We start from the raw sequence: 27,945 nt of genomic DNA on the forward strand, positions 1-27,945 counted from the left end.
GATGCTTCATGAGGGTACCGCGTGAATAGTTTTTGGCTTTTCAAGCCCAGCTAACCAGCTGACTTTAGTCGCTTTTTCAGAAGATACCAAATATCCATATTAGATGCAAGCAGCTGGTGTGTGAGTACAAAATACATGCACACCTATTTCTGCAGTTTAGGCCATTATTTCTATATACATACATATATATATATTCTCTCCCATTTCCAAGTATGAAAGCAGCTCAGCAGACAGGAAATAGTGGGCTGCTGTCTGCCCCATGTCAGACATTCTGAGGGGGACGACGACAAGGCACCTCACTGCTCATCACGGCTTGTGTGTTCAGGGGAAAGGAAGGGAAGACGATTTTTGGAAAGAAAAAGGTTGCGAATGAGACTGCGAGCCCTCCTGCACTTGCACTTGGCAGCTGGTAGAGTTCATCCTTGTTGACTGGGAGCTGGAAACTCTCTATTTGGGTGTAAGATTAGCCGTAACAGAAGTATTTTGAGTCCAAAATTAAAACAGAAGGACTTCCTGTCCGGTTACAAACAGGCCATCGGCACGAGGGATGAAAGTGACATGAATGATCTGCTCTCTGTTGACGGGGACCAACTGTGATCAGATCTCAGCTGTTTAGTATTGAGCATTTGAAACACCTATTCTGCAGTCATTGCATGATCTCTGTTAAGCAAAAGTCATTTTAGAAAGATTTTGACTGAAATAAGTTGTTTGGTTTAGGTTTATTTCAAGTTCACTTTCCCCTTCCTGACAAGTTTCTATTTAAAAGAAAAAAAAAAGTCGGAGTGAAGCATCCGTGATTTTCTTTGGCTCCTTTGGTTTATTGTGACTTTGTTTGTTTTTTGTTTTGTTTTCACGGCCACACACAAAGCAGCCCAAAACGGTTCTGGTTTTGTCTGGTCGAGAGAAGCCAAAACACCGTCTGCTGGGTTTGAACAATTCCTGGCCCACGGAGTGTGGCTGTGGAGGATGGGGAATCTTCATATTTAGAGACAGGGATAATTTTAATGCATGTTGAATCCATAATACTTGGGTTTCGTTCATCGAAAATAAATCTGCACTTTTGCTAAATATACCATCTGTCTGCTTCCCGTAGGTGCAGAGCAGGTTCTGCTGTTGGCTCGACGGACAGACTTGAGGAGGATCTCCCTGGACCTTCCAGACTTCACCGACATCGTACTTCAGGTAACTCCTCGATGAAAACCCAAAACCCAGATGTATACTTCTGCCGTCCCTCTCATGTTGCCGTCCATCTCAAATACAGGTTGATGATATCCGCCACGCCATAGCCATCGATTACGACCCCGTTGAAGGTTACGTGTATTGGACGGATGATGAGGTGCGGGCCATCCGCCGATCCCAGATCGACGGCAGCAACGCCATGGTACTGGTCACAACGGAGATCGACCACCCGGATGGAATCGCTGTCGACTGGGTGGCCAGAAACCTGTACTGGACCGACACGGGCATGGATCGGATCGAGGTACGGCTCATGTTTGTCATGTTTTGGGTTGAAACAACAATAGAACGTCTGTGTTCACTTGTTTGGGCAAACCGTCACTATATGAACTGTCACAGAACATTTATTTGATGCAACCCAATGCTCTCCTGTTGGCCCTTTTTCATTTGTTTTGGAAAACAGCAACACACAAATTCCCAAACTGAAAACAATGGCCAGAAAATAGAGATATGCTATTCGCTGGAGGCGGAGCTGTGTTTAATATTTACATGTGCACTACAGGTCACCAGGCTGAATGGAACCTCACGAAAAATTTTGATTTCTGAGAATCTGGACGAGCCAAGAGCCATCGTACTGGACCCCGTCAACGGGTAGGTGATACCTTACAACTCTTCGTTTTTAAGCCTTCATTTACTTAAAAACATCAACAGCAACAAGAAAAGCGACTTGCATACAACAGGACAGCCTTTGAGAGAAGAAAAACATGGTTGTATTTTTACAAAGAGAAGTGAACTGGCAAGCTCAGCGTGGCCAAACGACCTGGAGGGCAACTGAAGTGGATGATCACAGAATTCTCTCCCCCCCCCCCGGTGGAGAGAAGGCCTTCTTGAAATCCGGCCAATTCACGAGCACCCAGAAGAAGAGGGCAAACAGTATCATCGTGAGGGTCTACCATCAAGAGGAACAGCGGTGAATAAAAATAGAGAGCTTATAACAGGGTGCAAACCACTGGTACCAGATTATACCTTGACAGAAAACACCTAAAAGGCCCTTTCAGTCCTGGAATAGTATTCAGCGGACAGGAAAAGCTTAGATGAATATGCACCGGAATGATGGCAAGAGGAAAAATATGGGGAATGAAAAAGAAGGAAGTGAGATACATGTGCTTGGTGTTTGTCTATTATTTGCGCCCTGCTTAGAATTAGCAGCGCGCTGCAAAAAAAAACCCGAGAACAGCGCTTCGCAGTGAAGACGGTAAATGACCCGAAACATACCGCAGGGTTTCTGTCAGAGAAAAATGCCGGGCCCGATGGTTCAAATCTATTCGATGGGGCTCGAGCAGCAGCAGAGGGAGGGCAGCCGTGCAAGCATGGATCAGGGATGGTGTTGCGCAATTTAGAATTTCAGTGTCTTTTGAAAATATCTATGAAAAAATGGATTAAAATTGACTTATGTATTTAGAGAGATATTTCAGAAGTGCAACATCACTAGCAGTCACATTAACGCTCCTGAGTCCAGATACCCTGGTATGTTGATTTGTTGCCGAGGCCAGTTCGATACATGTTTTTCCAGAAACCCACCCATTGTTGTCCATGTTGCCTCATACTGGGGGGGCGGGACGACATTACACATGATTGACTTTTTAAAAGTATTAAAACCAGCTGCAAGTCTAAAACAAAATTTAAACGTGAGAGTTATTCACTCCTGCGAAGCAAGCATGGAGACCGACCCTTATTTCCATAATAAATTACCCATAAAAGATTTTGCCTTACTTTCTCGTCCTTTTGTTGCGCTCTCCAAATTGCAGATGGTCCATTAATTCTGAGTTAAGCGCGGCTCGTTTGGTGTTAATTCTGATTTAAGAAATACTTTGTTGGTGCGCCAAAGAAAGTTGGTGTAATTGATCGGAGGCTCGTTGAACATCTTCCATGTCCAGGCTGTTGTGAAGAAGCTCAGTACCGAGATACCGATCAGGTTTTAGTGCTTTTAAAGAATCACCCTTCACTTTAACCTTGATGGTCACAGGTTCCAGGCTGCAGGAAAATTCCTAATATATATAATTGTTTACTTAAAATCCAAGTGACTCCAAAATGGTTAAAGCCATGTATTTTTCAAGCGCTAACAATGAAATGTGACAGTCTGCAGTCTATGGAGGTAAAGTGCAGAAACAAAATGTCCAACATGTTATCGCTCTTTTACCAAACATGTAACGATTGCATGTATGTCCTTCAGTTTCACAATCGTCAACCATATGACGTGCATACTAACTCAAGAAACTGCTCTTAATGCGTCTCCCCCCCCCCCCCCTGCCTCTCCCAGCTACATGTACTGGACCGACTGGGGCGAGCATCCAAAGATCGAGCGGGCCAACCTGGACGGAACCGAACGGGTGGTTCTGCTCAACAGCTCCCTGGGATGGCCCAACGGACTGGCCATCGATTACGCTGTGGGGAAGTTATACTGGGGGGATGCCAAAACGGACAAGATAGAGGTACGTTTAACAGGGAGAAAAAAAAAAACAGCTGATGACTGAGCGGTATTTTTAATAGCTGACAAAATATGAAGCAAGTAGTAATGGAACGGTCTGGCTCGTACGCCGTCTCGTGAGATAATTCCTGTCGTTCTGCCTGTTTGCTCCGACGATGCGATCCGCTTCGTCGTCCCATCCGCTCCGTTTCGTCCTCGTATCTCAGACGGTTCTCAAATTGCCAAGAGTCTGCCGAGTTTCCCATCCAGCAGCTACAGATAACACCCCCCACACCCCATTCTAAGCGGGTGACTCAAAAGAAATGTACAAAAACACAAAACATATTTTGTTAGACGTCTCAATAGCCACCCTTGCTTTTGAAGTTATACTTCCTAGGATATGAAATGGCTGCATCGAGCTTTTGTAAGGGTAATAAACCTTTTTTTTTAGTCCATTAATGTTCACCCCACTAAAGTTCTCTGATGTGAAACCCTATTATGGTGACTTGTATTGTCTCCATCCACCGTCTTTGTCGTTGACTGATGGGGTGGGATGGGGGGTGGGGTACTCTGCATCTCAACACACATGTCCAACAGCTTTGTTTGTGTTCCTCTTGCGGGGCTCGGAAGATTTTAGAGAAACGGGCCAAGGATGATAGGGGATTTTTATTGATCTGTACGATCCGATGGGCTGGAATGCGTGTGCTGCGCTGCTTTGAAGGATAAACTGTCGATGCAGTTTGTCAACAGAGGGGTCTGTTTGCTTTGCTTTGGCTACGAGCAGGATCTGTCACATGGTCAGTATCTGGAAGCCAATCCCGTTTCCGAAGACACCAGTGGGATTTAAAACGGCGCCAGAATGGTGAAATGTAACAAACTAACCTGTGCGATTCCCATTCTGAGTATAATTCTGGAACTTCTGTCAGCGCGACGTCTCCGGACGATTGTAATATCACGATATTTTTTTTTTTGTGCTGACCATTTTCATTGCGAATCGGCTTATCCGGGGCCGCCGCGGACACGACGGGGGCGTTTTTCAGCCGCCGGCGTTGCAGAATCCCATGTAAAAAGGGGCTAATGTGTTGTTGCTCCCATTGAAAATGAAGTCACATTCACTGGTCTGATGTGAGCCCAGCAGCTCTCAACACCCCCCGTCTGGGAAGGCGTGGAGTGAAAGAAACGAGGCAGGGCCCTGTGGGGTTGATGGTTGTTGTTCTCGCTACCCCTCCCCCTTTCCACCAAGACTCACACAGCTTCTTGAAAGCAGGTGCTCTCCACCAAACCCCTCCCTCAACCCCCGTCTGTTCATATATTATGTAGCTCCTTTAAAGATACTTGGAATATCAGCACGTCAGTCCTTTGTGTGCTTTTCTTTCTCTTATTTCCGCGGCGCCCTCGCTCGGCTGTGTATTTTTATTTCTCGATGGCCGTTTAGCCTCTCGCCGCAGATTTGTAAGAATTTCCGCAAAAAAAAAAAAAAAAGAGGAAAAAGTTTTCGCAGTCTGTTTGTCCACAAAAAAGCGGACAGGTTCACTTGTAGTCGCATATTTTCAGGGGAGCAGGGAGAGGAAGGGAGAGGACTAGAACAAAATAGTGAATGCCAGAGCTTTCTGGCTGAATGCTTACCAATTGAAAAAGGGGGCGGCTGCTCTCTTTCTCTGTCAGGGTGAAAGGACTCACCTCAAAGGGCTTTTTTTTTTTTTTTTATTTCAGCCTTGTTTTCTCTTGTTGAAAAGAAATGGCTGCTGGGTGTGAAGACATTTCCATTGAATGTCTGCTAGCGTCTCCCGTGTGTGTGTCTGTGTGTGTGTGTGTGTGCGTGCAAGAGAGCACGTGAGCACATTGTTTCACACACATGCACACCAGCTAAAGCTGTCTCTTGCATGAACTCGACTCTAGACAACGTCGGAAGCACCAGAAGTGTAACATATAAGTCCTCACCTAATCGCCGCTGCCTGTGTTTCTCTAAATACGAGTCGCCCTTTGCTTCTGTGGCTGGAGTCCTTGTGAACCCGCTCTGACGGTGAAATCCACCGCTCGCTATCTTTCCCCCTGGTTTTAATAAGACCTGTTTATGCAATGATCCACCTGAGCATTAGCGACGACTGTGTGATCAGGGCTTGGAGGTTTATGAGCCGTCATACCCGATGCTCTCACCGCTACAAGTTCACTATGGTCCATCCTCACACTTCTCAGTTACACCAAAAGCTGAGTTAATTAATGATAGTCCAAGACGATGCAACATATCACCAAGTCCTGATCAATTTTTGCACTATTTCTGCAAAGACAGAGCATATCGGTGCACTGTAAATTGCCCAGAGTGTGTTTTCTACCGCGCTCTCTCAGGTAACTGTTCCACAATGACCGAAAAATATTTAGCGTGCTCGACTTCCTCGGCAGAGCTGCACACAGCAGTGGTTTTCGACTCACAAAAGAAGATAGCGGAACAAATGCACGGGATAGGTAGAGCGTTATGCGTGACCACGCGGCTCCATCCGCTCCGTTAAAAACTAAAACCTTTGTTCTCACATATGTTTTAGCACTCTTAGAATTGATCCGTCAAACCAAGCAAAACTTGTTCTCTTAATGAAAACCCACTGGCTATTGTGATGCTATTACTCAGGCAAGGTACTGCCAGCGCTCTGGGCATGAGAGAATTTACTCCGTTTGCTGTTCTGATGGGCAGAATATTTGATTTTCATGCTCTGAAGATACATTTATTTCTACGGTTTTGGTCCCAACCCAGCCCGACGCTGTTTTTTTCAAGGCGTCCCCAGAGGACACGTGCGGTTTAAGGAAAGATAAATCAATGTTGTTCAGGCTTCTCTAATAATGCCTCCCGCACACCCTTAATTTAAGGGTACCGATGAATCTACTTTTGTTTAAATGTCTCGAATCGTTTCAGTTTTATGGAATTGATTTCAATAAGTTTTTATTAATGAAGCATCATATAAAGTATCTAATGAGTTTATCAGCAGCAACATGAGCAATCTGGTAGGACTGCGAGAGAAGGTGAGTGTGAAGCAAGCCTGCCAAACAGCACTCATCATTTTACCTTTTGAAAGAGAGAAGAGAGAGAATGGGGAAACAGAACTGCCTGAGCCAGACTCAAGACCTTTTCCAAGAACTCTCTCCCTCCCTCCCTCTCTCTCTCCCTCTTTGTTTTCAAGTCTTTTTAAAGAAATCTGACTCCCCCTCTACAACCTACCACCCCTTCCCCTTCGTCTGTGGAAAAGAAAAAAAAAAACCTCTGAAGTTGCCGCCGCGCTAGCCCCCTCCTTTTTGAAAAGGAGTGTGTGTGTGTGTGTGTGTGTGTGTGTGTGTGTGTGTGTGTGTGTGTGTGTGTGCGTGCGCTTTGACTGATGTGTTGCTTTCCTTGCACACACACACACCAAACGGCTGCTTTGTTGTGATTATGCAGATTGACTATGCGTAACAACATTTAATCACACTGTGGTGCCATATGGTATCTCCCTCGGCGTGTGTGTGTGTGTTTGTGTGTGTGTGTGTGTGTGTGTGGTAGAATTCGGAGGGCTGGGAGGAGTGTATTATGGAATTTCCCCTGCTTAAGGCCTTGCACCTTGTGCGAGGCGTTCGTGTCCTTGCCTGTGTTTGGTTTCCATAGTTGACCAGCTAAATAGCCGGACTGGGCCGGTGACATTAACGCACACTTTTACCGAGTGCGTTTGCTCTGGCTGCACTTCAGAGCTGTTCATTTTCTCCAGGTGGTCCACGCTGGTTTTATTCTGCAGGACGACAAAGAGGCGAACGCTTGTGACGACAGCTCATGTTTATACCCTTTGCTAATGACTCAAAATGAACAATGTCTGCTACGCTCCTCAACTGGGTGTGTGACATATAGGTTTCAACATTTGAATTCAATAAAAGCTGTTATTTCCTGTTGTTTTTTAAGCTGCATGTCACGATTCGGGGCTTCATTAGATGCAGAGAAAGTGCTAAAAAAAAGGTTGTCACAATTTCAACCGACCGTTGTTGTACTCTCTCTCCAACCAGCAGGATCCTTGTGTACTGATTGGACAGGAATCGATGGAATTTCTGGGACGTTACTTACTGATTGCGTTGTAACAAGCGACCCCTGAAAGGGGCAGAAATTGTGTCCAGTTGGATGTTGTGGTTCCGTGGTTGCCAGTTTAGATGTGGAGCCAATAAATACTCTGACAACTGCTGGAACAGCCAGGTTTTAGTCTGCTTCGCGATAACAAAAGGCATTAAGAGACTGTTGACACACGCCTTTTTTCCGATCTCATTACTCGGGTTTTGATTTGAGGTTTGGACCCACTGACCATCTCTACGGACTTCATCCAGAGCCTTGGATGTTTGTTGATATTTGTGTGGATGTTTCTAATCATGCAATCCCAGCCATAGCATAGTCTGCCATTTCTGTCCAAACACCCATAAACCAAAGTGACAGATACATCCCATAAAGCCGCCGTGGTGGTCCATCGTGTAATTCGCAGAGAAATTGTTTTCACGGGGAACACGACACTCGCGCATTTTGCGTTTTCACGCAGCAGGCGTATGCGTTGGTGCAAAGAAATAAGATACACAAGACCACACATTTGGTATTATTTACCAATTTAAAAAGCAGTTCAGTATGGATTTTTTGCATGTTTGATTAGCGGTATTGTGTAGCTTTTGTAAAGAAAAAAAAAACAAAAAAAACAGCAATTGGCCGAACTCTGTTGGCTGTTGGTTAGCTCGGAGAAATAACACCTGTTGCCGCTCAGAGTTTCCACCGTATCCTGCCAGCTCTCCTCGCTGCTCCTTCCATCCTGTCTCCCCCTCCGTCTATACGTGCCCTTCCATCCTATTCATCACGGGGTGACAGTCGCTGTATGTCTGGTTTCCTCCGGGAGCTCAGCCTCTGACCCACATCTGTGAGCGCCTTGCGGTTGATCTTATGTATTCCATTAGAATGGTAATGCTGCGGTCTGAAGTGAGCGCTGTTGCGGTGAGCGAGCACTAAAAGCCCGTGGCCCGCAGCGCCGCCTGTTTGTTCCCTCTCTCCCCGTGCAGACGAGGGGCGCCGTAAATTTGTTTGTCAAATTATTTTCACGTATAAGAGAAAATCCGTCATACGTCAAAACGTGAAAAAAAAATGTTTGGTTTATATAGAAGACAACTGTGCGTGGCTACAAGGCTTCCAAGGCTTTCTGTATTTAATCAAATTGATTTTTTTTTTTTTTCCCCTCTCATTTTCTCCAATTTGTTGCATCGCCTTGCAACGTCCAAGGCACGTCGTTCAAATAAAATAAGAAACGTATATAGTCGGAAAAAGATGAATTTATGATAAATAAAACAAAATCCTTAACCACTGAGCATCGCAGTGTTTTTATGGAAAGTGAGAGAAACTATCGAAACAGCAAAAGGTGTCTGGGAAGGAGTTGTCGTAACCGTCACCCACGGTGTGGTCTCGGGTTGCGCATTCCTCGTGAAGTGTTCCCAGGAAGACACAGTGAAGTAAACACACCCCGGGGTTTCGTAATATATCGGGAAGTTGTCAGCTCAAGGAAACCCATGTCAACAATGCCGTGCTAATTTTGTCTAATAATGTGTATACCTATGGGGTGTGAAGCCTATCAATGTTTGTAAGACGTTTGTCTTCCACCAAAAATTTCATCATCTTCGTTGCATTAAGAAGATGGCGTTATCGTAAACGCTCTCAAATTTCAGTCCATTGCAAACATAATGCAACCTTTCTTTCTTTTTGAAAAGCCGTCCGCCACTGAATCCGGATGACGCTATGCTTGTGCGTTTGCGAAGCTCTGCGTGATGCGTGTCATTGTGTCCTGAAAGGGTGTGCGCGAGGCCTATGTGAACAGTTTGACTTCTCCCAGACCTTTTGTTGCGTTTCTGTTTGCGCTCTCGATCTTTTTGTCCATATTTTTCTCCCCGTGTCCATCAAGAAATGAAATGTTCTCACAACAAAATGGAGGAAAAAAGGAAAAAAAAAAAAAAAAAAAGAAAAATTACTCCCAAAGAGATAGAGAGAGAAAGCAGGCGAGGGCAGAGAGGGATTCTCTTCGTCTTTTCACTGGGATGGCCATGTCTAATTGTGTCACAGTGATAAATGAATAGGTTTTTTGTGGAGAGGTCAGGAACCTCCCCTGGATCAGAGGCCCATCAAAGTGAATGTTTTTTTTTTTCTGTTTGCTCACCCCCTCACATCACCCTGTGAATGGAAATTTAAATGAGTATTCACTAAACTGATAGCCGGGCGCTCATCGCAGCAGCAAGAAATCTCCTCCGCCACTTTTGTGGTTTAGATATTATATGGTCAATGCATTGATGCAGCCTCGTCGACTATTAGCCAAGTTCATTCAGTCGAGTGAAAGCAGCTGTATGTTGTTCTTTCGCTTCGCCCTCTTTTACCGCGCTGCTATTTTTCATAGCAAAATGACTTACAGCACATTGACCTTTGTTTGCTCTCCTTTTGTCGCTGTAACTGAATTCTATAGCAGCTTCCTGAAGGGTAGCCACGGCGTATTGTGCTCACAATGGTTAGCCATTGTAGCTTCAGCCGCAGAGTATGTGCGTTCTGTGTATGTGGGGGGGGGGGAAAAACACACCCATATGTTGTAGCTCCACAGATTCTTGCCGTATGAGTTGTCAGCCCTCCCGTCAGCCATTTTTGACTCCCAACAGAGGAAACGCAGCGCGTTTCAGAAGGAATCCGAAGGTGGCTTTTGACCCCGCTAAATATATACATGTATGTCCGGTGTCATTTTTACCAAAGCTGTGGAAATGTGCTCCACGCAGATTAAGCAGGACAGGAAGTCTTCTTCCTCTTCTTCCTCTTCTTTTCCTTTTCGGCTGCTCCCTTCAGGGCTTGCAACAGCCAATCATCTCGTCCATCGTACCCTCTTCACTCACCACAACTGACCTATTTCCCTCCATCCATAAACCTCGTTTGGCCTTCCTCCTGACCTTCAGTGTGGAAGCTCCAACCTCAGCATCCCTCCACCCAGATGTCCCTTCAATGTCCCTCCTGAGTCCATGTCCAAACCATCTCAGTCTGACTTTTTCTCCAGAACATCTACCATGTGCTGTCCCTCTGAGAGACTCATTTCTGATCCTTTCTGTCCTCTTCACTCCTAAAGAGGAACCTCAACATCTTCATCTCTGTAGAAGGACAGGAAGTAAAGGATCAAACACCTCCAGACATCAAGTCTATTTTGACCATTTAATACCTGAGGAAATTTTCATGCATCACTTTGATACGTCTGAATCTTTATCCCTGCTACCATTTAAACTAATGACCTTCTCTTATTGATGAGATGCTCTCAAAACTGAAGAGAAAATAACCAAATCAGCTGCTGGTTCGGGACAGGAACCCTCCGCGGTGGGACACTAAGATGTGGAGAAAGTCATAAAACCCACACCGCAGCTGGAATATAGCGGAGCTGGCCGGCCCTGGTGGGATCCTGGGGTTGGTGGACGTACAATAAAAAGAACCGATGCGTGAATTATCCATGTAAAGTTACAGCATGTGGTCACTCTACCCAAATAATGCCTGATAGTTGATGGGATTTTCAGAGATATTACTTTCCCCTGGCCGAAGCCAGAGCACAAAATAAGGACTGGTCTGGTCGCCGCCTATAATTAGCAATAGCAACGGTGATTGACCGAGTTTAGGGTCGAACTTGTATAGAACGGGTGTTTTCATTGACTTAAATTCTGCCGTATTTGCTAACTGCAGCTCGTCTCCTGGCATTGTCGTCGCTCATACATGGGAGGAAGCCATTAGCACATTTATCAGTGGGTTTCAGAAATTACCCCGGCCTGTTTTAGAAAATGAAGACGAATCCAGTGTGTATTTAAGGGGTGGAACGGTTTACAAGACTCACGGTTAGATTCCCATCCCGGTTTCTGTGGCGCTGCTAACAGTTTGGTCGTGATTTGACACATTCCGATCCCCGCCGTTCGCCCGAAAGACAAAACACATCATCGGAAAAACAAACAGGACAACCCCGGCTGACATCTTGCATTATATTTTATTTCAGCGAATGCCTTTTTTGTGCCAGAGCCCTCCGCGTCGACACCTCAGCCGTGTCGGCGCGGCGCATCGAACCCGCTGCCAATGCCTCCGAACGTGGCCTTGAAGCCTCTAATACTCGTACTTCTTGTTCCAGACCAGAGTTAGAAAAACACACGGGCTGCGTTTCACAATATGTCCTGCAATTTCACTATGCACGGACTTTAACTTGGAAAATGGCCTGTTAGTGTCTTTATTTTGGAACCAGCTTGTCTCAGCAGCTGCAGGCAAAACCATTTCCAACCCATGTACCTCGAATGTATCTTTGCACACAGCATTGCTCAACAGAACTTTTTTTTTTTCTTCATGAAATCTCTGGCACAGGGAACGGGTGTGTGTGTGTGTGTGTGTGTGTGTGTGTGTGTTGCGCGCACATCACTCTGGACCAACACATAGACCGGCTCGCAAGCAACAGATGATTGTAGTTTGTCTAAAATAACAGCGTGTGTCTATTTCAGTCAACTCCCGTCTAGTAATAGCACAGGCAGCGAAGAGGAGGGCTGGACGCAAGTACTAATTGCAGCCTTGTCAATTGTAGCTCTCACTTTCTGCTTGTATAAACATGTGTGCTCGTGCGCGCACACACACACACACACACACACAGTTGGGGGTTTGTTGGCAAGGACGCCCATATCAGTTTTCAACAGCCTAGTAATAGGTGCCTTGTGACTGACATGCACTCGCATACACAGAACGGAGAGAGAGAGAGAGAGAGGTGTTTTAAGTGTGGCTTTACCGGCCTTTGTGTGTTTGTCTGCATCAGCAGTGATTTTCTGATTCCTCTGGAAGCACGGAAATACTTCGCTGACATTCTCGTCTCTGTTCCGTCAATTTTAACGGCCGTGTATGTGAATATGTGTATGCTGTCTATGGAGTGCTTTGTTTTGGTGATATCTAGTGATCTACTGTAACTGATTTCATAACACAAAATGAGAAACCGAAGAGGCCTTTCACCTTTTGATTATGTGGAATTTTATTTTGTCCAATCCATCCTGCGTATGTGGTCACAGAGGTGCGGAGCCAGTCCCAGCCGCCATTGGGCGAGAGGCGGGGTTAATCCTGGACCGGTCGCCAGTCGACGACAGGATCACGTACAGAGACACACAACCATTCACTTGCTCGTTCAGATGTCATCTAGAGACACGCGACCATTCACTCGTCCATTCACACGTCTGGGCCTCCAATGAACCTCCTGAATGTCTTTGGACGGCAAGGGGAAACCGGAGAACCTGGAGGAATCCCACGCAGACACGGGGAGAACATACAAACTCTACATAGAATTCGGAATCCAACCAGGAACCTTTTTGCTGTGAGAAGGAAGCGCGAACCACGATTAATTGATTGAAATTGAAATGTGACACAAGAAAACCCACACGTGAAGAATGCGTAGGCGTCACTAGTCTATAGTCTTTGACTCCAAAATAAAAACTCTATTATTAATCCATGTGTTTGATCATATGCTTTATTGAATAAAATAATCAATAAGTTGCTTGATCCATTATTATCCCCTGATTTTTCCAAGATCTTGATGAGGGAAAGCGCGGAGATGTTTTCTTACTTTGGTATTTCTATGTATTCCTGACATTGTGTCCAAGTAGAGTCACAAGAACACCATCCCGGTTTGCTTTCGGACATCCCAGTCCAGCTTTCCCAGATTACTTGGCTGAAGAAGCATCTATTGTTTGCCGGTCTGACCCAGCTCAGCATTGAGCTAAACTTTCACCTGAAACGAGAAGAAGAAAAAAATAATACCATTGAATTTGGTGGAATTCCCCTTTAGAATACCATTTTCAGCTGGAGTTTCCATTTTGTCCCCGGATGTCAAATGTCAGTTGTTTTTGGACCAATTTTACGCTCCTAACTTCCTTTGGACATCCCCATTTTCTGGCATCTTGCCTCTATCAGTCTGTCTTTTCTTCCCCTCTGTTTCCTCCAGCTCTCCCTTTCCCTCTCCGACCCTTTCCTCTGCATAATGTGCGCTTGTTTTTTTACACTGTGGATGGAAGTGTGGCCAAAGGTCACGGCAGATTTGCTAACAAGGACAGGTCATTAAACGTAACACACAGTAAGAGAGAATAAACACCCAATACTGGGTAACCTAACGTGTTAATGTGCTACTTCTTTTCTTACTGTTTATCTCAGGTGATCAACGTGGATGGCACCAACCGACAGACTTTGCTGGAGGACAAGCTGCCGCACATCTTTGGTTTCACCCTGCTGGGCGACTACATCTACTGGACTGACTGGCAGCGGCGCAGCATTGAGAGAGTCCACAAGTCCAAGGCCATACGAGAGATCATCATCGATCAGCTGCCCGATTTAATGGGTCTGAAGGCCACTAAAGTGACTGAGACGTTCGGTAAGGCGGACATCTGCAGCTGATGTCTTCTCACGGCCAGTCGGCGACAGTGCTGAACCCCCTGTCCTCTGTCCAGGTACGAATGGCTGTGCACTGGACAACGGGGGATGCAGTCATCTATGCTTTTGGCGCCGGCAGGCTGTCACCTGTGCCTGTCCAATGGGAATGGAGCTCTTGTCGGACCTCCAGACCTGCGTGGTGCCCGAGGCCTTCTTGCTGTTTACCAACAGGTACACCTAGGACCTGGGATCTGCTTGTCCCGTATAGAAATCTTCTGATGCTTTTTTTAGTTTCAGCCACGGGTACATTCCCATCCATATTTAGAACCGCTTATCTTGCTCTAAGCCTTTTCCATACCGTATTCTCCGCAGAGATAACATCAGGAGCATCTCTCTGGGCACCAACAGCAATGACGTGGCCATCCCTCTGACAGGCGTCAAAGAGGCATCGGCGCTCGACTTTGACGTGTCCGAGAGGAGGATCTACTGGACGGACATACTGGCCAAGGTTAGATGGGCTTATCGGTTTTACTAGGTGAAAGTTTGGCGTAGAGTTGTATCGCAGCATCTTCTTCTAAATGTGAGCTAGAACTTTGAAGAAAGCAACTGATGTAGATGTGAGGGTTTCTAAGGCACTTATGAGGCGAGGAACCGCGACTTAATAGAGATATTATGATCCTCCACTGTTCGCAACTCACACACACTTCCATTTGTCACAGACCATCAGCAGAGCCTACATGAACGGCAGCTCCGTAGAGAACGTGACTGAGTTCGGACTGGACTATCCGGAGGGCATGGCTGTGGACTGGATGGGTCGGAACATTTACTGGGCCGACACCGGCACCAACCGTATCGAGGTGGCCCGGCTGGACGGCCAGTACAGACAGGTCCTGGTCTGCAAGGACCTGGACAATCCGCGCTCACTGGACAACCCGCGATCTCTGGCGCTGGATCCTGCCAATGGGTATGGTTCAACCCACACTGAATGGTTCTTTCAAACAGTGGTCAATAAGCAATAACAAATTGTATTGAAGCATGAGACTAAATTGTACTATTCTCTGATTAATGCTGGGCTCAGACCTGACGATTTTCAGGGTTGCAGACTAAAAACTGAAAGTCAGAACAAAATTTTAGGAGCCGTGAGGTATGCTGCAGGTGTGACAGAGAAGTTCATTGTGGAGCTAGTACTACATCGGGAATCTGCTCTGAGCAGTGGTGACAGACAGGCTGTCTGATGAGGTTAGACAGGAATCTCCATGGACCATGATGTTTGCAACAGCTTAACACTGTCATTTTCACATATTCTTTCACCACACAAGAAAAATACAGTGGAACCTTGACTTATGAGTGCATAAACTCATAAGTTTTCCAAGATCCAAGCCGTCACTCAGTGGATTTTTTTGCTTTGTGACTGGAGCCCAGATCTGAGCGAGGAGTGAGCGGGCTGAGGATTTGACACTGACGTGGCCGCCACTGTCCATAAAGTGGTATCATGGTGTGGACGCGGCGCCCGCTGCTAGGTAGCCCAGAGAAACTCATGGAAAAACACCAGTGAGGTGTGCATGTTGTGGACTCGTTAATGAAAGGATGAAGTTGTTGTCAGTGACATAACAGACATAACAGAGAGCATCGTCTGTGAGAAGGCAGGAGACATTTATAGGGATTTGGTGCAGCAGACGCCGGGAACGTCGACAGACGAGGCATTGGAAGAGTTGTTGACAGCCAGTCGTGGACAGTTTGAGGGTTGTAAAATGAGGTAACATAAAGGCATAAAGGCTAGCAAAGTGTGCACGTTACATCTAGCAACACATTGTAGCATTTATTGTGTGGAAAAACTCCCTTCAACCTTTTCCGCCACTGTTGGGATCTTCTAAATACTTAATAAAGCAGGTTTATTTCTTTTCATTCTTTTTTATTATGGATTATTTTCTTACACATTACTTATTATTTATAAATAACAATTTTCTTATTTAAAAACCTGTCATGGATATTATTGGAATTAATGACAAATAACAATTCCAGGGGTCTGGAATGGATTAACTGTGTTCAGTTCATTTTAAGGGGAAATTTATTTGATATATGAGCAGATTAAGTGACGAGCTCGGTCATTGAACCAATTACACTCCAAAGTCAAGGTATTACTGTATGAGAAGCATGTAGCTAGCTATGTAATCGTGGTTAAGACCACCTCATTTGTTCAGTCCTCTACTCTTCATTTCTACCGTCTCTTGAAATAGCGATGCTAGCAGTCCGCTATCTGCTCTGCAAGTCAATGCGGTGCATTAGAGCAGCTTAACAGCTGATAGGAATAACAGCCGCAGACAGACGCCTGCCCCGCGGAAATGGCTCACTCTCAGACATCTGTATTATGCTGGCAGAATTTCTCGGGCACATACTCGCCGGTGACATCATGTAGCATGTCTCCTCGCGCAGGGCGGGGAGAGCGTAGCAGTGTCATTGCGTTGGTATGTAGACCCAACGGCCAACCTCCGCTCTTTTTTTTTTTTTTCCACGTAATCTCCGCCCGAGTGGGAGATGTTGCTATCGAACCCGTTTGACACAGTTGTTAGCATTATTTTGGTTTGCGTGTTGCGTCGTGCCAAAATCCAACACCTGTTGATGTATTGGTGATGTCATGGCCCGCGGCTCTCCTCGTGCTCTCCTGGAGGCATGTGATGTCATTTAATGAGCACATACCAAATGTGTTTATGAATTGAAAAATACCCTGATGGATGCATCTACTGCCAGAACACAAAAATAAAACTCGGAGAGTAAAAACAGGTGTTTTTTTTACGAAAAAGTTCCACACGAAAAGTCTGAAAAACTGATTTATGGATGCAGATTTATTCTGTCCCGGGTTGAAACTGTGCTTTGCCTCTGCAGGTACATGTACTGGACGGAGTGGGGTGGTCGACCGCGCATTGCCAGGGCCTACATGGACGGAAGCACCATCGTGACCCTTGTGGATAAAGTGGGCCGAGCCAATGGGCTGACCATCGACTACGTAGACCACCGACTCTACTGGACCGACCTGGACACATGCTTGATTGAGAGCACCAACATGCAAGGTTCGGATAATTTCAACTCAACATTTTCATGCAATTGTTTCAATCTGTAAATGGTTTGCGCTTCCTTGTCACTTCTGACTGGAGGCCTTTGTGTGTGGAGATCCTTTGGGTTCTCCAGGTTCCACCCACAGTCCAAAACCATGCTGGGGGCTCATTGGAGACCCTTAATTGTCCAGACGTGATAACGGTTGTATGTTCCTATGACATGTGAATGGATGAGCAATAAAGATAATGAATGAATGAATGACTGAATGAATGAATGAATGAGCGAATGTTTCGATTTTCTTAAAATTAGTGTTTTTGTTTTTTTCCACAATCTTTTCATCTCGACCACACAAAGCACTGGGCGATGTTTCCCTTTTAGGAATAGTATATTCCCGTTATGATTTAATCTGGGGAAAGTATATATTTTTGGCACCCATCTCAGCCCTGACATGCAACCAAACAAGGCCTGTGTAATGACTCATAAGACTCGTTAACTCAAATAATTCTAACTAAAATACCGAGACCAAATTGAAGTGCCTCTGAATAGTGCGGCAATTTGGACCGTTTATGAGAGCGATTACTACACATAACCCGAGTTCACGGCTGCATTTGAAGCCAGTTCTTTTATACTAAAACTTGTGTCGGTGAATTGCACATGGCACAAGTCGGAATATTGCCGTGTTGCAACACTGCGTTCACGCCTCATTGTCTATAAAACCGCACGGAGACAGAATGGGAACAGATTGTTCCACCTCTTTAGCCGGCAGTGCAGGCCGTCCCAGCAACGTCTGTGCGTAAAAAAGGGGTGTCCAGCATGGTAGAGCGGTGGATTCAAGAAACAGACGCGATTATGTTTACACATTGCACCTCTCCCCGGAACGCCGTCTTGCTCCGGTGTTCCTCGAGTCCATGTAAATAAATATAATTTCACAGTGAAGAGCTAAATTAGAAGGACTTATTCTTGTTTTTTTTCAGCAGCTTCAGTGAATCTCTGAAAACAATTTCATATCCCACATGCAGAATGAGTTGAATATGTTTAAAATATTTGCAGCCGCCTCGCTATCTGACAGTTTGCACATCTCTCCGCGCCCCCTCTCGAATTCCACAAGGGAAATTTTAGCCGCGTAAAATTTTCATAGCGTCAAGCCGGCTTTGTCGGTGACATTTTGCGGCCATTTGGAAAATGTTTTTTCCAGACATCAGGAGAACTTATACAGAGCCTGCACGGCTCGAGTGACATTATCATCAAGGTGATGCCACGCTTGACCCCCCCCCCCCCGACGGTGGCATGTGCTGTTATATTTCCCGAGGCCGTCCCTCTGTGCTCCTCATGACACATTTGAGAGGATTTACAGCAGCAGAATTCTCTGGCAGTCATCCATTATTTATGGAAAACATTGTTCAATATGAGCAGTGCTCTTGAGCCCTGGGTGATGGAAACCAACAGGATTCCCTGAACATACGTTAGGATGTAGTAGAACGCCATATCAGGATTGTGCTGCACCGTAAAGGAAAAACTGTCCGGCGAAGGACATACCCTCTAAGGGGAGCTTTGTCCACCTCCATGGGACTGGTCCCCAAGCCTTCCTGAAAGCTGCCGTCACAAACATTTAGTTGCATTTCCATGGGCGTGAAGGGCTCCTGCTGGACGCAGGAGTCTGGAGGGGTTGTCCGCAAGCAAGGGGAAGCAACCCTTTAGGACCAAGCTACTGCTGAGCCGTCAAGATTCCACCTGAAGCGTCGCTCACCGGGGAAGAATGCAGGCAGCTCGCCAATACGCTTTGGCTGAAGCCATGCCGAAACAGAACGCACATTTTAGCTGATAACCACCTCAGGTGTTTGCTCGCCTCGGGATCTGCACGAAGCGCAGGCTCCACTTGCATACCGTCTCACGCCATAGAATTGTTTTGAGGACCTGTCAGTGAAAGTACAGGGTGAGGAATGCTTGTTTGTGTTGTAACAACACATTCGAACAAAGCGAGTCAATACCGCAATCGTGTATTTTTACCGATGACCTCAGCTTGAGTAATGATCGCCTCGTCCAGCTGATGGAAACAAAACTTCGGGGTCTGATGGTAATGATTAGCCGGCCCTCACCAGGACAACTACTGCTCAGCACTTCTTACCGATCGCTCCAGGTCCGGCCAGCTGCCTGAATGAGATAGCGGTGCGTGCCGGGCAGAGCTGCGCTCAGCTCACTTCCAGCCGATCGCTCATCATGAATGCATTTTCCACTGGCAGCTTTTGGCCCAACAAACTTCATTTTTCTGGAAACAACATGGTTTTGCTAATCGAAGGCAACAATTAACGTTCCCGAGTTCACCGACAGATGAAGCCTTGATTTCTACGTGATGTGCAGTGGATTTTGTATTTTAAAACCGTTTGCGCTGCAAACCACGATTATTTTAATTACTACAGACCAAAAAAAAAAAAAAGTACCTTTTTGTTCACTAGATGAAAAATAATCAGTGAGCTCAAAGAAATTAAGACTCTTGATCTTAAAAACATCTTTTTCTGATGGATGTTGATGCTTTTTATTGAATGGAAAAATATTTTTAAAATCAGAATTTAGACCTTTTTGCTATTTTATACATTGGAATTTTCTTAATAACTACATCGTGAAACAGGGGATCAGCATAATATGAACATTCACTTTAGCATACATGTTGAGCGGACATGTATTTACTGCCGTGTCCTCCTCAGGCCTTCAGAGGGAGATCATCGTGGACGACCTCCCGCACCCTTTCGGTCTGACTCAGTACCGGGACTTCATCTATTGGACGGATTTCAACCTGCGCAGCATTGAGCGGGCCGATAAACGCAGCGGCTCAAACCGCACCGTGGTGCTGCAGGTAGGGAGCCATTTCTTCTCCCCTCGCCGACTATGTGTCCGACGAAGACCCGACAACGTGTCTCCGTCTCCAGGGTCAGCTGGAGCTGATGCTGGACATCCTGGTGTTCCACTCGTCCCGCCAGGACGGCACCAATGAGTGCTCCCACAACAACGGCAACTGCGCCCACCTCTGCCTGGCCACACCGGCCGGGGCCCAGTGCCGCTGCGCCTCCCACTACACCCTGAACGCCGATGGACGAAACTGTAGCTGTGAGTAGTCCGAGGCCGGGGTGATGGGATGGACCTCGCCACGGACGGGTGTTGGTTTAATTCTCAGGGCCAGCTGTTGGAGGAATGAGACATCTTTTCTTCATTAAGATGTTTTCCAGTGGAGTAAAAGTCGTTCTATTTGCCTCTCACGTGGCATTTGACAACAAAACGCAGAAAAAAAAAAAAAAAAAAAAAAAAATCCCCCTTTTTCCTTACAGACAACAAGTCTTGCGTGATAAACTGCATTTTCTGTCCTTTGTGTCGTGGCGTTGTTGAGCAGAAGTGCACTCCCACGTGAAATATTCAAAACTAGAAATAATTGATAAATCATGGAATATAATAATATGATTTTACATCTAGAATCAGTATCGTTGTTTGAAAGACGCTTAATGTGTGTTTTTCCTGACATTGGACGATTCCCATTCCCATCTACGCTCAGGCTTTGCAGAGGGTTTCATTTATCAGCCGGTTTCTCTAAAAAAACAAAAAAAAAACCAAAAAAAAAAAAAAGAGAACTTGTAAATTTCTCTCCTCGATTCAGGCTGGATTTTATTGGAGGCAGATGAAACAAAGCAGCGTTTGGGCTGCTTAAAGGATGAAACGCCAAGTACAGATGCGAATCATCAACGTGAAATAGAATTTTTTTATTTTTCACTCAAGTGCGTGTTTCGCTTTAAAAAAAAAAATCCAAGACAACAGAGTATCGTGTAAGACGAAGGGGCGTTTGTGTTTATTGGACACGTCGTGAGAGCCGCGGCTTGCTGAAGAGCTACAAATTGTCTTCTCAATGCAGTCTGAAAAGAAAATCCAAACCATCGGCTGAGGTTGCATCTGCAAAGGTAGAGCAGTGACCTCTTACCTCTTGCCTCTGCAGCTCCTTCCAGTTTCCTGCTCTTCAGTCAGAAGACCAGCATCAGCAGGATGGTCCTGGGGGAGCAGAGTCCCGACATCATCCTGCCCATCCGTGTGCTGAGGAACGTCCGAGCCGTCAGCTACGACCCCCTGGACCGGCTGGTGTACTGGCTGGACGGACGGCAGAACATTCGCAGGGCCCGGGACGATGGCGCCATGGTAACCCATTATCGTAAAAAAAAAAAATGTGACGAGGAGGAATTCAATTCTGCATGCTAGCTCGGTTCCGCAGTGGAGGAGCTTAGGATTGGCTCCAGGAAAGATCCCAGATATAGTGTTAATGTCTGACAACGGCAGCCTCTACTGCTTTAACCGTGGCCATTTTTTTTTTTTTTTTTAATTTATTTTTTTTAAACGAAAGATCTTTGTCTTACAAACCTCCCCACCCGTGTCAGACGGATCGGTCGAGGGACTCATAATGCAGAAGTTATCTGGCTTCTGCACTGAAAATCAGAAGTTATCACAAGTTACTCCTCTCATCCTAGAGCCGACCACAGATCTTCTCCAGAAGATGGTGTTTTCTGCCGGCGTAGCCTTTTTTAACCTCCGACCCCCGCTGTCCGTCCCACAGTCTTCCATGGTAGCGAGCGGCGCAGTGCAGCCGGTGGAGAACCAGCTGCACGACCTGAGCCTGGACGCCTACAGCCGCCACATCTACTGGACCTGCGAGATGACCAACACCATCAACGTCCAGAGGATGGACGGACACAACGTGGGCGTGGTCCTGAAGGACGACACCGACAAGCCGCGGGCGATTGTCGTCAACGCAGAGAAAGGGTGTGCACGCTTTTACCCGGCCGATAACGCGTACGGTAGCCCGACGCATCGTGACTCGAACGATTTCAAATAAAGATGAAATTCATGACCAGCTGAATGTGGAAGCTCATATCGGATCATACGGGGCCGACTGATGGAGACGGAGCCACGTGTCGACCTGTGCTCGCCGTTTACAAACCCACAGATGTGGTGCTCACACCGGGGTTGTTCCACCAAACATCTGCTCGGCTGTTGTATTGTTTGGATAGCGCTCGTCGCCCAGAGCCAAAGGGGGTTGACTGCAAACAGCGGATTTTACAAAAGTACCGCTTTTAACCACAGCTCCCTCAGCCGATGGAAGTTCTTGATTAGGATTTTTTCCCGGAAAAATTATCCATTATCTAATGTTTTGATTTTTTTTTTTTTTTTTTTTAATTCCTTTATTTATTTTTTTAATAAACTTCTGGCAGTTCAATACATCCCTGCTTCCCACCAGCACATGTTTAATCATGCTGGTGAGTTGCCTCCCACGGCCAGATGTGGAGCCACTAACCTGAGCGCTGTCAGCATCTGTGTTGACAATGTTGACAATGAGTCACTGACCTCCGTCGGGATATTTGTGTCAGTCTGCCGTTGGTCATCTGATCGCACTCTTCCATTCAACTGCTTGTTTATCTGTGTGTGTGTGTGTGTGTGTGTGTGTGTGTGTTTGGGCCCTCCATAGGTACATGTACTTCACCACCGTGCAGGAGCGCTCCGCTAAGATCGAAGGAGCCAGCCTGGACGGGACGGAGCGGGAGTCCCTCTTCACCACTGGGCTGATCCGGCCGGTGGCTCTGGCTCTGGACAACAAACTGGGGAAACTGTTCTGGGTCGACGCCGACCTCAAACGCATCGAGAGCAGCGATCTCACAGGTGGGTCGCCGCAGAGGCCGTTACGAATGCACCGCTTGTATCGCCAGCTTAAGAGAGAGCTCCGTGCAACCGCTCTCAGACGACGCTGCTAAGCCGAAGCGGGACGAGCTTTCTTCCGACGGGCCGCGAGCGAAACGGATCAGACATCAGACGGTCTTTAACCACCCCACTGCTAAATCTGTATTATCGCAGACTGACTACCGGCAACATCTCTCCTGGGGCCGTGCGGCGAGTACGCGATTTATTTGAGTTTTTTCTAAATTTCAACTGTGGTAAAATAAAAACATCTGCTGCAAGGAAAACATTGTTCACACAAGTGATGTGACACTGCCAAAAACACCGAGCAGGACAATATTAGGCAACTCCTGGTCTGGTTACTGTTACAGGAAGGCTGCAAAGCCTCTAAAGAACAAGCTAATTTCTGAAAGCTGCAATTCAGACTGGTCTCATAAAATCAATCCACATATACGTCTATTTTGTCACAGCTCAGTCCCAAACCCGTCAGATTCTGCAGATTTTCTTAAATGCAGCATTTCAGCATCCGTGGCCCATCGCTCGCTCTACATCACGAAACGTGAGCTCACCCCGTTTGTTCCGGCTTCACAAATATTTGTTGAAGAAATATCCGCACGGGTGAAGCGCTCGAACTCGCACATTGTCGCTGTTGTCGTATATTCTCATCTCAAGATCTCTGTCCCCGTCCTCAGGAGCGAACCGCATCGTCCTCCAGGACTCCAACATCCTCCAGCCGATGGGGCTGACGGTCCTGGGCGAGCACCTGTACTGGATCGATCGGCAGCAGCAGATGATCGAGAGGGTGGACAAACTTACCGGGGACGGGCGGACGCGGATCCAGGGGCGGATCTCGTACCTGACCTCCATCCACGCCGTGGAGGAGATGGACCCGCAGGAGTTCGGTAAGGACGGGCGCCTCTGGCGTCCAGCCGCCGCCCCCGTATTTGTTATTTATCAGAGCTCCTCTTTTCCCGTCCAGCATCCCACCCATGTTCCCGGGATAATGGAGGATGTTCGCACATCTGCATCGCCAAGGGCGACGGCACGCCGCGGTGCTCCTGCCCCATGCACCTGGTGCTCCTGCAAGACCTGCTTCACTGCGGAGGTGAGCACTAAACCGGAGGCGGGGAGGAGGTTGGTTCTCTCCTCCCCCTCACTGTCACACCCTCCCTCTTTTTCTTGGCCCAGAACCTCCCACCTGCTCCACGGAGCAGTTCACCTGCTCCACGGGGGAGATCGACTGCATCCCCATGGCGTGGCGATGCGACGGCTTCCCCGAATGCGAGGACAGCAGCGACGAGGAGAACTGCCCCGTGTGCTCGGCCCTCCAGTTCCAGTGCGACAAAGGGGGCTGCATCGATGCCCAGCGCCGCTGCAACGGCGAGCCGGATTGCGCCGATCATTCCGACGAGCAGGACTGTCAAAGTAGGCTGCCGCGATCCCCGCAGAGGGTTTCACGTCAGAGACGGAAGCGTCGGCGCCAAATACTGAGCGGTTGTTTTTCTTCTTTCCGCCCCCAGCAATCTGCCTGCCCAACCAGTTTCGCTGCGGCGACAACCAGTGCATCACCAAGAAACAGCAGTGCGACAACTACTCCGACTGCCCCGACGGCTCCGACGAACTGGCCTGCGGTACGGGAACCCCGGTCGTCTCGCCTCTGCCGGCACTCCCTGTTTTTTGGATTTTCCCATCAACCTCTCTGTCCGTGCAGAATACGTGTCCCCGCCCTCCAGCGGGATCCCCAACACCGGACCCAACACCATCGGCCCGGTCATCGCCATCATTCTGCTGGTCTTTGTGATCGGAGGAGCCTACTTTGTCTGCCAGCGTGTGGTGTGTCGGCGCTACAAGGGTCCCAGTGGGACGTTCCCCCATGAGTACATCAGTGGTACGCCCCACGTGCCCCTCAACTTCATCGCCCCCAGCAGCTCCCAGCATGGTACCTTCCAAGGTACAAACGTGTAGCAGCAGCAGCTGCGGACCTTCTCTACTTCCAGGTACCTTACATATAGCCTTTTCAAATGTGACACGTGTGTGTGTGCGTGTGTGTGTGTGTGTGTGTGCGCGCGCGCGTGCGCAGGTATCTCCTGTGGAAAGTCCATGATGAGCTCAGTCAGCCTGATGGGCAGCAGCAGCAGTGGGGTTCCTCTCTACGACAGGAACCACGTGACCGGCGCTTCGTCCAGCAGCTCCTCGTCTACAAAGGGTGCCTTCTACCCGCAGGTACACACACACACCATACACACACATTTTTCTGTCGTATGTGTATGGGTTTTTTAAAATTCTATTTTCATCTTTTTCACGGTAGATCCTGAATCCCCCGCCTTCCCCGGCGACTGACCGTTCACTCTACAACACAGAGATCTGCTACTCGTCCAACAGTCCCTCAACGACAAGATCGTACAGGTGAGAGACACGCACACACACACACACACACACACACACACACACACACACACACACATACACACGCTCACACTCGCAAGGGTTTCCATTCCATCCACATTGTGGATTACAGCTGTTATCTGAAAATAACGCTTTTATTATGTCAGGGCGAGACTTTCAGGTGAAGCTACACCTTCCTGTTTTCCCCAACTTGGGTGTGGACCACACTCGCGTTAGTGTGTGTATTATCGTAATCTAAGTGAGCGCCTGTTGGTGTGTCATCCGTCCCCCAGCGGTTCGTTGATGGTGCTTTTCACACCTGAGTGCATGTTAAGTAGTCATCTCAGCAAACTGCTGGTGTTTGCACAGACTTGAAATGATAAATTTGGGGAAAAGGGAAGAAAAAAAAAAACCCTTTCTCTTCTCCCAACACGCCTCCGGTTGGTCGCTCCTCCTCAGCTGTGTGCGATCACCAGTTTGATATATGGCCGTGGTTGATAGCAGGAATTGATAAGCTCGGAGGCAACTTCATTCCAGCGCATCAGACAGATCGGAACTGGCTCTCAGCTGGAACCAGATCATAATTCCCAGCCCAGCTGCCATACCTCAAATGTTCTGGCGGATGGATGGGAGTGCGTTTTGCAACACCCGCGATCTTCGTCTGCACCCACAACAGAACCCCCCCCTCATAATTCCAGCACCCGCGGGACTTCCCCGGCACGCAAAGATCAGATGTTCTTCCAAAAAATGCAAATTTGCAGAGCGCTCATGATGCCCTTTATTTATATTTTTTTAACTTTTGCATTCTTGAGCACACAAAGTACACAGAGATGAAAATGATATCCAGGCACGCAATGTTGTACCTGTTTAACACTTATCTCCTTCCCGCAAGGCCGTACCACCCCATCCACGGCGCCGCTCCGCCCACCACGCCCTGCAGCACGGACGTGTGCGACAGCGACTACACACCCCACCACCCTCCGGCCGGCCCGGCTTCGTCGGCCGGCCACTGGAAGGCGGCGGGCCACGGCAAACACAACAAGTACTACATGGACCTGAATTCAGACTCGGACCCGTACCCCCCGCCCCCCACGCCGCGCTCCCAGTACCTGTCGGCGGAGGAGAGCTGCCCCCCGTCCCCCTCCACCGAGCGCTCTTACTTCCACCTGTGCCCGCCGCCTCCGTCGCCCTGCACCGACTCCTCATGACCCTCCAAAAAAAAAAAAATACAAAACCCCGGGGGTCGCCCGCCCTCCTCCCTCCTCGAAGAAGGAAGAAATCCCACGAACTAGCCTCTTCTAAGTAAAGTACTCACGTGCCAAACGTCCTGCTCCCACCCGCCGCTCGGTGTCAGTGCCTTGCCACATCGGTCGGCTCTTCATTCCAGCCGAGGCCGAGGGTCGGACCGCCCCCGCGCCCACCCCCGCGGACAGGAGGCCATGAGACTACCGGGTTTGAATTCCATTCCGTCGGCTGAGGAAAGCCTCCTCGGCTGCACCGCTTCTTTCTTTTTAATATTTTTTTTATTACAAATTCTGTCATTTCAACCCCCCCCCCCCCCCCAGCGCATTGGTTGCATCCACCGACAGTAGAAACTGGTACCGCGTGACCGAGAGGCGTGATGAGTCTATTTATTAAGACTGAAGGCGAGCATGGGAGACCTCATGCTCCCCAGCCTCACCCCGACCCCCCCCAGGACTGTATATACTGTTGAATGATCTGAACAGCCACAGAGAAATAACTGTGCTGTTTCCTTCACGCTGCCTTCAGCACGGCTCCGCGGAGGGGGAGCGCCCGGCCGGCATGAGCGACAGCTGCGTGGGCGTATGTGTGTGTGTGTTGCGTGTGTGTGTGTGTTCATGCGTGTGGATGCATGTGGCTGCGCTGCTGGAACGTTAAGACGCAGATCTTGATGCAGACCTGAATGTGTGTGTGTATGTGTGTGTGCAGCTGGGATGCGCGGATGGATGTTGTCGGGCCATGTGAAATCTGTGTCCCTCAGATTTCAAGAATTTTATCAGGTGTCCAAAAAAAAAAAAAGCCACCAGCAGTCCAGCTTGAACACACCCCGTCTTTATCTCCCCCTCCTCCTCCTCCACCCTCATCCACAGTATACCAAATGAATATCAGTGTAATGCTATTTATACCGAAGTGTAATTAAGTCAGCAATTTGGCTTTTTTGAGAAGTGAACGCTTTTCATTTTGAACTTCTTCCACTATTTTTTTTTTTTTTTTTTCCTCTTTTCCTGTCCCATTTACCAAAAGTATGTTTGCTGCTACCGTGTACATACTCATACATACGACCTGCGTATCAGATGCTTCCGACAGAGCTCCCCGATGACCACTGCTACACTAGATCATGAAGCTATTTTAAATAACAAATGATAATTATAGCAAGTTTTGTTAATCATATTTCTGTGTGTGTTTGTGCGCGTGTGTGTGTGTGTGTGTGCGTGCGTGCGTGCGCGTGTGCAGTTCCTCGTATGCATTTTTTGTCTCGTCTTGTATAGTTTGAAGGAGTTTTTTTTTTTTTTTTTTTTTTAAACAGAGAAGTGGAAGGTCGAAAGAGTTCCAGAAGAGACTGAGCTGTTCCAGGTTTCAGCCTGTTCCGTTCTCCCTTGAGAACGTGGTGTTGTGTGTGTGTTTCTGTGAGAGAGAGTGAGTGTGTGGGTGTGTAAAACATACTAATTTCACAACAACGCACATTTCTACCCCCCCCCGCCCCGTCTCCGTCGTGCTGGAATGGGGA

The 27,945-nt window shown here is 47.6% G+C and overlaps 1 protein-coding gene across 1 annotated transcript in view; it reads left to right on the top strand.

The window, feature by feature from the left end:
• lrp5 (low density lipoprotein receptor-related protein 5) overlaps positions 1–26,430 on the top strand; it is a 53,304-nt gene extending 26,874 nt beyond the window's left edge. Inside the window, exons 8-29 of the mRNA XM_086163522.1 lie at positions 1,094–1,182; positions 1,262–1,480; positions 1,739–1,827; positions 3,497–3,668; positions 13,842–14,058; positions 14,135–14,288; positions 14,430–14,565; positions 14,777–15,021; positions 16,941–17,125; positions 19,814–19,962; positions 20,036–20,213; positions 21,088–21,284; positions 21,697–21,902; positions 22,606–22,796; positions 23,504–23,713; positions 23,791–23,916; positions 24,000–24,236; positions 24,332–24,442; positions 24,523–24,762; positions 24,892–25,034; positions 25,120–25,217; positions 26,089–26,430. Of these exons, the coding sequence (XP_086019648.1) occupies positions 1,094–1,182; positions 1,262–1,480; positions 1,739–1,827; positions 3,497–3,668; positions 13,842–14,058; positions 14,135–14,288; positions 14,430–14,565; positions 14,777–15,021; positions 16,941–17,125; positions 19,814–19,962; positions 20,036–20,213; positions 21,088–21,284; positions 21,697–21,902; positions 22,606–22,796; positions 23,504–23,713; positions 23,791–23,916; positions 24,000–24,236; positions 24,332–24,442; positions 24,523–24,762; positions 24,892–25,034; positions 25,120–25,217; positions 26,089–26,404 (3,908 nt within the window). The 3' untranslated portion in view covers positions 26,405–26,430. The remainder of the gene's footprint in view (positions 1–1,093; positions 1,183–1,261; positions 1,481–1,738; positions 1,828–3,496; positions 3,669–13,841; positions 14,059–14,134; positions 14,289–14,429; positions 14,566–14,776; positions 15,022–16,940; positions 17,126–19,813; positions 19,963–20,035; positions 20,214–21,087; positions 21,285–21,696; positions 21,903–22,605; positions 22,797–23,503; positions 23,714–23,790; positions 23,917–23,999; positions 24,237–24,331; positions 24,443–24,522; positions 24,763–24,891; positions 25,035–25,119; positions 25,218–26,088) is intronic.
• The last annotated feature ends 1,515 nt before the right edge of the window (positions 26,431–27,945 follow it).

The sequence above is a fragment of the Fistularia commersonii genome, chromosome 17, assembly GCF_037954325.1.
Source record: "Fistularia commersonii isolate RoL2024-O1a breed Wild chromosome 17, RoL_Fcom_v1.0, whole genome shotgun sequence".
Taxonomy (NCBI): Eukaryota; Metazoa; Chordata; class Actinopteri; order Syngnathiformes; family Fistulariidae; genus Fistularia; species Fistularia commersonii.